The 9,836-nt window shown below is 45.2% G+C and overlaps 1 protein-coding gene across 1 annotated transcript in view; it reads right to left on the bottom strand.

Annotated features, from left to right (window-relative positions):
- Positions 1-5,550: 5,550 nt before the first annotated feature.
- ANKRD10 (ankyrin repeat domain 10) overlaps positions 5,551-9,836 on the bottom strand; it is a gene marked incomplete at its 5' end in the record, with an annotated part of 31,153 nt that continues 26,867 nt past the window's right edge. The window contains one exon of the mRNA XM_024754021.1: positions 5,551-7,188. Coding sequence (XP_024609789.1) covers positions 6,713-7,188 — 476 coding nt within the window. The remainder of the gene's footprint in view (positions 7,189-9,836) is intronic.

The raw sequence follows: 9,836 nt of genomic DNA, 5'->3' as shown, positions 1-9,836 counted from the left end.
AGAAAGAAAAGAAAGAAAGAGAGAGAGAGAGAGAGAGACAGACAGACAGAGAGAGAGAGAGCAGGAGGGAGGGAGGGAGGGAGGAAGGGAGGAAGGAAGGGAGGAAAGGAAGGAAGGAAGGAAGAGAAAGAAAGAAATCGATAAAATAAACGTTATTAAAATAAACAATTATTTAAAAATATTAAAAATAAAAAAAAGAAAGAAAGAAGAGAGCAACCAAACCACAAAACAAATCCACCAATGATAACCAGCACTAAAAACTATACTAAAAAAAGAAAAGAAGAAAAGAAAGAACCCTAGGACAAATGGTAAAAGGAAAGCCATGTAGACAAAATCACACACAGAAGCATACACATACACACTCAGAAAAAGGGAAAAAAAAAAAAAATCTTTGCTCCCAAAGTCCACCTCCTCAATTTGGGATGGTTCATTGTCTATTCAGGTGTTCCACAGATGCAGGTTCATCAAGTTGATTGTGGAGATTTAATCCGCTGCTTCTGAGGCTGCTGGGAGAGATTTCTCTTTCTCTTCTTTGTTCGCACAGCTCCCGGGATTCAGCCTTGGATTTGGCCCCAGCTCTGCGTGTAGGTTGCTGAGGGCATCTGTTCTTCGCTCAGACAGGACGGGGTTAAAGGAGCTGCTGATTCGGGGTCTCTGGCTCACTCAGGCCGGGGGTAGGGAGGGGTACGGATGCGGGGCAAGCCTGCGGAGGCAGAGGCCGGCGTGACGTTGCGCCGGCCTGAGGTGCGCCGTGCGTTCTCCCGGGGGAGTTGTCCCTGGATCCCGGGACCCTGGCTGTGGCGGGCTGCACAGGCTCCCCGGAAGGGGGGTGTGGAGAGTGACCTGTGCTCACACACAGGCTTTATGGTGGCGGCAGCAGCAGCCTTAGTGTCTCATGCCCATCTCTGGGGTCCGCGCTGTTAGCCGCGGCTCGCGCCTGTCTCTGGAGCTCGTTTAGGTGGCGCTCTGAATCCCCTCTCCTTGCGCAACCCAAAACAATGATCTCTTGTCTCTTCGGCAGGTCCAGACTTCTCCCTGGACTCCCTCCCGGCCAGCCGTGGCACACTAACCCCCTGAAGTCTGTGTTCACACCGCCAACCCCAGTCCTCTCCCTGCGCTCCAACTGAAGCCCGAGCCTCAGCTCCCAGTCCCGCCCACCCCGGCAGGTGAGCAGACAAGCCTCTCGGCCTGGTGAGTGCTGGTCAGCACAAATCCCCTGGGTGGGAATCTCTCTGCTTTGCCCCCTGCACCCCTGTTGTTGTGCTCTCCTCCGGGTCTCCGAAACTCCCCCGTTCTGCCACCTGCAGTCTCTGCCCGCGAAGGGGCTCCTAGTGGGTGGAAACCTTTCCTCCTTCACGGCTCCCTCCCACTGGTGCAGGTCCCGTCCCTATTCTTTTGTCTCTGTTTATTCTTTTTTCTTTTGCCCTACCCAGGTACATGGGGGTTTCTTGCCTTTTGGGAGGTCTGCGGTCTTCTGCCAGCGTTCAGTAGGTGTTCTGTAGGGGTTGTTCCACATGTAGGTGTATTTCTGATGTATTTGTGGGGAGGAAGGTGATCTCCGCGTCTTACTCTTCTGCCATCTTGAATCCCCTTCCTTTGTCCATTTTAAAATCAGGTTATTTGTTTTTCTGCTATTGAGTTGAAGGAGTTCCTGACATATTTTGGGAATTAACCCCATATCAGATACATGGTTTGCCAATATTTTCTCCCATTCCATAGGTTGTCTTTTCACTTGGTTGGTTGTTTCAGTAGATGTGTAGATTTTTAGTTAGATGCAGTGACCCTTGTCTGTTTTTGCTTTTGTGCCTGCGCCTTTAGTGTCATATCCAAGAAATCACTGCTGAGACCAATGTCAAGAAGTTTTGCTCCATGTTTCCTTCTAGTTTTATGGCTTCAGAGCTTACATTTAAGTCTCTAACCCATTTTGAGTTAATTTTTATGTATGGTATAAAATATGACTACAAAATTTAAAAGCCTTAACCAGGGCTTCCCTGGTGGCGCAGTGGTTGAGAGTCCGCCTGCCGATGCAGGGGACACGGGTTCGTGCCCCGGTCCGGGAGGATCCCATGTGCCGTGGAGCGGCTGGGCCCGTGGGCCATGGCTGCTGGGCCTGTGCGTCTGGGGCCTGTGCTCCGCAATGGGAGAGGCCGTGGCAGTGGGAGGCCCGCATACCGCAAGGGAAAAAAAAAAAAAAGCCTTAACCAAAAAAGTATTGGACTAGGAACATTCAGCAAGATGACTGGATATGAGACAAATTTATGCAAAAAATTCTTTCATATTTACAGTATTGTTAGGAAATGAAGGCCCCACCCGGCCTCGGGGGTGGCCTGGCCCAGTTTCACCCCCTCATCAGCCAGCACCGGCAATCGCCCCACCACTGGCTGCACTTACGCCCCCATCCGGAGCCTGTCCCTCCTCCCCTGAGGGTTTGCTGCCTGGATCACCCTGGCCCTTCACTCTGCTCGGGCTGTTTCACTGTTCATGGTGACTGTACCGTCTTGTCCCCCGCGGTGCCTGACTAGCCGACGCCATCACCTCCATCAGAACTGCCCCCCGCCCCCGCCCCCCCTCCTCAGCTTAAATCCCAGCCACTCCAACCGCTGCTTTGTCCAGCTGGCTCCGCTGAACTGTAACGTGGTTCAGCCCAAAGTCAACTGGGCCCTTCTGCCCAGGATCACCTGTGGCTGCAGCCACAGGTTGGGATGCCAGTGTCTCTTGGAAACCACCCGCCCAAGCTGGGGGCTCACAACTCACCGGAAACGGGCGCCATCAGGGGACCCACCCCTTCTCACGTGCTCACCTGGGCCTCCAGCCTTCCCTCCTGTATCTTCCATCTTCAAAGTATCTCTTGATGTCACGTCCGCTTCTCCCTACAGCCTACTTCCTGGCTCCTCTTTTCAGGAAAACTCTTCAGAAAGGTTTCTACGTTTCTGTCTCCAATTAGTCTTCCTCCATTCTCTGTTGCTCTCAGTTTAAAAAATTCAGTCTACAGAAAGGCCTAAAGAGCAATTCAAAGAACCCTGTCTAGATCCCAGCATTTATCCCTCAGTTGCTGAGGTCTCATCGGCCCAAACGCTAACGGCACAGTTGATCCAGCAGTTCTCAAACTGGGATGAGCGGACTCCCCGGGACCCTGGGACCATTTCAGGGACCCAAAAGGTCACAGCTATGTTATCAAGATGTGAGTTGCTTTCTCCTGTGTTGACATTTGCACTGTGGCTCAGAAGCAGCGGTGAAGCCTCAGCAACGACTGTCCTATCGCTACGTTCTTCACTGCTGTGCAGTTAAAAAAGGCCAATTTCACTTAAAAATGTCCTTGATGAAGCAAAAATTACATACTACATCTCAACCACTGAGTACATGTCCTGTGATGAAATGGAAAGCACGTGGAACAAAGTACAATATTGCCTCCAGGGAAAGCACTTGCCTGGGTGGTTGTGTTACAACATAACCAGTTGCTTTCTTTCTAGAAACATCATTTTTATTTGAAAAGTAATTGACAATGGTTATTAAGACTTTATATGACTTTTTATGTTTGGCAGATGTGATTTAAAAAAAGATTAACCAAGTGAGCCTGCCACTTCAAGGAAAACAAATGACAGTATATGTGGCGAATGAAGTCAGCTTCGGACTTTTATAGTTAGTGATATTAATGAGTTTTTCTAAATAGTAAATGAAATGTTTCAACATCTGGAAGATCTTCAGCCCTCAGTTAAAGAATATTTTCCGGAATTCCCTGGCGGGCCAGGGGTTAGGACTCCGTGCTTCCACTGCAAGGGGCACGGGTTCGATCCCTGGTCGGGGAACTAAGATCCCACTAGCTGTGCAGCGTAGCCAAAAAAAAAAGATTAAAAAACAAGAATATTTTCCAAATAGCTAAGGCATGATGTTATAAAATCATGCATGGATTAGCCGTCCATTCAAAGTACAAGATAAACAGATTTAATGTAACTGAGTACAAGAAATTCATCCATATGGTTTCTGATTCAACATTGAACCTTTATGAAACCATTGCTGTAGAAACCACCTCTGTAGAGTTTTGATTTTGTATCCAATACCCATTATCAACTGCAAAGGCTATTAAAATACCTCTCCTTCCTCAATTACTACATACTTCCACACATTTATAGAGACCTTTCTCTCACAAGTGTTTTACAGTTTCCAGTGTAGAGGTCTAGAACACCTTTTAAGACATACTCCTAGGTATTTTATGGTTTTGATGTTACTGTAAGTGGACTTATTTATTTCACTTTCCAGCTGCTTGCCACTAGTATTTAATACAAGCACCTAAGAGGCTCTTCAGACCAAATGTTAAGAACCAGTGAACTACCGTGAAGAGTTCAGCATGAACTGGATTTTGGTGAGTTGAGCAGAGCAAAATTTGAGCCTATTCTTGGTCAATGTGAAAATGACGCCCGCAAGTTTTTAAAGTATTAGAACATTTGTTTTCTTCTTAAAGTCCTAATTTAAAAAATTCTTCCCCAATTATATATGAAGTAGACAGAATAACGAACCTTCATGTACCCAATGTTGATATCAGCTCAGCCCAGATTTTGTTTGAGTTTCGTCCCGTTCACTCTCCAGTCCTACATTATTCTGAAGCAAATTCCAGGCAAGATAGAATTCCAGCGTAACCACCTTCTTATGTATTTCTAAGCACTTCATGTCAGTGACTTTGAACCACAATGTATCACGCACCCACTGAAGTATAGCGGTTGCTGAAATATAGATTCTATGCAATATTCTTATCCCCGAGAAGCAGTCATATTCTCCCCAATTCCATGGCTAACCAAATGTTCTGATCTTTAGCGTATTTTAAGAGATTCATTTAATGTTTTCCAGCAAATATTAGTTCACCACGAAGCCTCTGAGATACCTTCAGATACAGTCCACGCAGGGAATGAGGGAACGGCATTAGGTTTCCTCTGTCTTGAAACTCAGCCACTTGGGTGGCTTCATGATCAGTCCCTTAAAAACGTTTCCGAGGTCACCTGCGTCCGGGCGTGATGACTGACCCTGCACGGGAGAAGGCGGGGGTGACACGGCAGATGTTCTGACTTCTGCTCTCAGCACAGAGTAATTTTTGTGACAATTCCAAAGGCTCGTGCTCCTTCACTTGGTCTAGCAGGTTTTTCCATCACGTACAAAAATAAACGTTTTAAATAACATACTAGGCATGCCAGAATGGCTATTCTGTTTGCCGTTATTAACTCTAATTTATATACTTAAAAGGCTTACATTTATTACTACGTGCCGGCCCAAAGAAGTTTAGGAAACTTTGGTTGTGGTCTTTTATGAAAATAAGCATGCAGGGACAATACTGTTAGCTGACTGCAATTTACACCTCCCCCTACCCCCAAGAGAGATCCAGTGAGAGTGTTCATAGAATTAGAGCATGTGAACGAACCAAAAGCCGTGAAAAGGACTACATGGGAGGATCAGAAGAGTAGATGGAATCTTACAAGCAAAATGAAAGGCAGCAGTAGAAGTCGACCCCTCCAGTTCCTCCCACGGACCACCCTCACGCAGGGAAGCACACCCAGAGACACATCGGGCGTGAGCGTTTGTTTATTCCATGTGTAACGGACAATTTAAAAACAAAATGTTAGTAACACTCTGAGAACATTGGTTTTGTTCATCTGACACATCCTCTATCTTCACCAATTTTTATTACAAAAATCAGAAAAGTAAAAATTCATGACAATATTTGCACAGTGTAACCACTAGTTGCCTAAACAAAAGCTAATTTCTATAAAACCATAAACTTAATGCAGCTTTATTAAGAGAGATTCAAAATTCCCTCAGTTAACTGGATATACATAGTGGTATATATTTTAAAGCAGAAAACCCCAAAAAACAAAAACAAGGAAAAAGGAAAATATATGTCAAAAGAGTCAGTTAAATATTTTGACCTGACAGTCCCCTACAAAGAGTAACTTCCACTACATATAGGGGAAACCATTATCTGTGGTGAAAATCCTGGAGTCCAAGTAGGAAATGTGAAATAAAAACACATCAAATCAGAAGTCAGTCCCAGGCCGCAGGTGCTTTCAGTGAAATCCAGGGCAGTGAGCGACACCATTAAAGAAGGGACCACTCATGTCCCCAAACCAATACGTGTGCCTACAAGTAAGACCTTCACCACACGGCACGTAGCAAAGTTATCAATGAAAAGACTTTGCAAAAGACAAACGTTCTTTTCTTCATACAAATCACTGCAAGAAATCTTTGTAAGGCTGTACCTTGCATAGGGAAAGAGTTGTCTTCCGTCAAAAATTCTACTGGAAAGAGTAAAAGCAAGCTCTTCAAAATGATGCCCACGTGCAAAGGGGTAAATTACCAGGCACCTCATTCACTGTCTGCCAATCTATCCTGATCAGATACGACTTAATTTGACGGAAGGAAAAGTGGCAATTTACGGTGATGGTATTCAAAAGAAAACGTTGAGCTTGGCAGCAGAAAAATTAAATTTCAGAAGTGCACCCTGAGAGAGGCCCCCACCGTCCCACGGAGAGACACGTGTGCGCTAAATAAGCCTACCTGTGCTCATGCTAGGACTCGACGAGAACCTGCCGAGTAAAGAGTGCACTTTCTCAGAAAGCTGAAGTAAAAGAAAATAGTACAAGTTGTGGCATTCCTTCAGGTTGATGCTACACCAGCATTCGGAGTTGGTTAGCAGGAGGCCTCATGTGTCCAAGGGGCGGCCTCGGCCCTAAGAGCCGTGGAACAGGTGCGTGGTGCCCAGGACGGCGCTGTCGTGCCCCTCCTCCAGCTTCACGGAGTTGGAGGGCTCTATCACACTGCTCAGCTCAGGGATGCTTTCGGCAGTGTCTCCGAACCCGTGGTAGTGTCCGTAGTGCAGGTTCTCGCCGATGTCTTCCACCCAGGAAGGCCTGCTGGCTATGCAGCTACTTGGACTCCCATTCAGGTGCAGAGAGCCGCACATCTCGGGGTTAACGCTCGTGCCCTTCTCTGGCTCTTCAGCCCCATTAACACAGGGAGAACACTGGCTACTCGGAAACGGCGGTCCTGGAACTAGTCCACCGCCAATTCCATTAGGTCCTGTCAAGCACTGGTCCCTCCTGCTCTCCATCCCACTGAGCTGTGTTGTGGAGGGGAAGTCCAAATGTCCATTGATGAGACATCCATTTGTCAGTGTATTCGATACGGAGCTACTGTTTTTCGTATCTGCATTAAGAAATACACCTGTCACCAAAATTCAGAACCAGAGGGGAGGAGACAGTATAAAATGCTTCATTGCTGCTACTGTTTTAAAGGATTTATTTAGTTTCCTTTCTTTAAACAAACCAGTTCCTCTTGCAAGGCAAAAAACGGTGCATACGTGATTTAAAAGTAAAACACAACAGAAGCGTTTGCCTGGTAAGATAGGAAACATTTATAGATTTCATTAGTGTTGGGGAACCAAATGAAAGAACTTCAGCTGACAAACATACTGCATGAAAAACACTAACAGCACTGAACTGTTCTCAGTTTAAGACTACTTTGGAGAGCAGTTTTAAAAATCGTCACGTGCGAAAAAGTCCATCAGAACTGAACGTGTTCCCACAAAGGGTTAAAATAAACCAAAAACGTCTCCAGCTTTTAAGAAATTAAAAAAAAAAGAAAAAGAAAGAAAAGCAGTTGATGAAGCATGTGAATTAAGGAGGCTCCCGGGACGGAGTCTGACAGCGCCACAGGAGGCTCCTCAGAGCGCTTCCTCCAAGCCAGGGACGCGCACACAGGAATAGGAACAGGGAGCGCTTTCCTCAGCAACACTCGAATCCCACAGCACTTCTGCAAAATGCCACACAGCACTGTGAGACTGCAGGAAGAACCATGAACCCTAATGATTCCATGCATACAGTCTTGGGCCAAGAGCACAGTTCTGAAGAGTTTCTTCTGAGTTCAGCAGTTACAGTGACTACGATCTCCAAGGTTCCACTTTCAAAAACCATAATCTACACATATAGACATCTGTTAAGAGGGAGATGTCTTACGGGGAAAAATGTCAATCACAAAACGTTTGGACACATGGGAATAGGCAATTACAAGGTATTTTCTGTATAGTGAAACTCAAGGATTAATATTCATGTTCACAGGAATTCACAGAACAGTACAGAGAATGATCTAAAATTACGACTTGCTTAATGATGTTAAAATTTACCCCAGTGTTCTGCACTATTCAAGTAAAGTGTGACATTAAATACAGAAGCACTGACTCTGTAACCTCTAGAATGAGGACACACAGGTGCGTGTCCCATGACCCTAATACCCCGCACACTATGACCCCCGACTGGCACCCAGACATAGGTTTCTGTGTGTCCTGAAAATCTTTCTGATGACAAAAAAAAATCACATCTTGTTCAATGAACAAAAACATCTTCTAAACATTCTATTAATCATCAATTTTCTGGCAGTTTAAGTGACACAGTTTAACAGCTGCTATACATTCTTCAGCGGATTATGGATTATTTCTTTTCAAATTGAACGACAGATTTTCTATTTAGTTAAACTTAAGGCTGGAGAACAAGTGTTTGAAGAACTAAACATGAGGTGAAATTAAAACAAGTTATTCCCAGGGAAATATTTATTTATTTTCCCCCCAAAATAAACACTTTTCCTGGGTAATAAAACTCGAGTAGGATGTTGACCTTGATAGTTAGTAAGACAGCTATACTACTACTAACAAGGACAGAAACTATGTTTTTAGGTGACTGGGCCTCAGAAATCCGCGTTAACTAGACTGATGTTTTTTTGTTTAATGTTCACTGCATGTGTATCAGTCTTCTCTGGTGCCCAGCTACAGTAAATTAGCTCCATTACGCATTCTCAAAATCAAGGCTAGTTGTAACCCCATGTCATTATGACACATCTAGTAAAACTGAGCATGAGAGCAGCAAACCTCCCAGAGACTGGCTAAGACCTACGGCTGCTTGGTCAGACCCGCACCTGCCGACGGTCTGCAGGACCGCCCAGGGCCACCCGTACACTCTGTTCCAACGTGCCTTCCAGGACTCGCCTCTTGCACCCCATCCCCTCGCCCACCTACTGCAAGTGACCGCTAGCAATTCCATACCTTTTGTTTATTCATTCAGAGAGTGTTATAAACGAAGTGATGAAAAACATGGGGAATGCTTACTTGGCACCTGTCGTATGGGATGAGTTGAGTTTAAACATTGGCCTTTTCAACGTTAGGTTCAAGAGCGGCATTAAGTTTAATCCAAAAACCGAGAGAATTAATGTTTGAAGATTAAAGAGTGATTACTTCTGCCTTTTTAAAAGCATGTAGCAATGACATTTTTTAAAAAACTGGCTTTGAGTTCTGTTATTTATCTTTAGCCAAGATCTTTAAATGTATTATCCAATCAGAGTTTCCCTTGGAAAATCTACCCATTTCATTTAAGTATTTGGCAAAATGGTGACTCCATCCGTAACAATTCTGTAGCTTCCAGAAAGATGTACACATTTTCTTTTCATCTTAGTGAACAAAAATGATTTTTTTCATGTACCTCTGGGAAACAATATATATAATCTTTTATCCCCAGTAAAGAATTTAGCATACAGATATAATAATAAAACTTTTAAAAAACCAGTATCTATTTCCAAATATATTAACACATTAAGAGAATGGCTAAAATGTTTTCATGGTCACCTAGATAAAAGAATGGTAGAGGGCTTCCCTGGTGGCGCAGTGGTTGAGAGTCCGCCTGCCGATGCAGGGGACACGGGTTCGTGCCCCGGTCCGGGAAGATCCCACATGCCGCGGAGCGGCTGGGCCCCGTGAGCCATGGCCGCTGAGCCTGCGCGTCCGGAGCCTGTGCTCCGCAACGGGAGAG

Source organism: Neophocaena asiaeorientalis, unplaced genomic scaffold (assembly GCF_003031525.2).
Source record: "Neophocaena asiaeorientalis asiaeorientalis breed wild unplaced genomic scaffold, Neophocaena_asiaeorientalis_V1.1 scaffold684, whole genome shotgun sequence".
In the NCBI taxonomy this organism is placed as follows: domain Eukaryota; kingdom Metazoa; phylum Chordata; class Mammalia; order Artiodactyla; family Phocoenidae; genus Neophocaena; species Neophocaena asiaeorientalis.
This window is presented reverse-complemented; position numbering and strand designations above follow the sequence as displayed.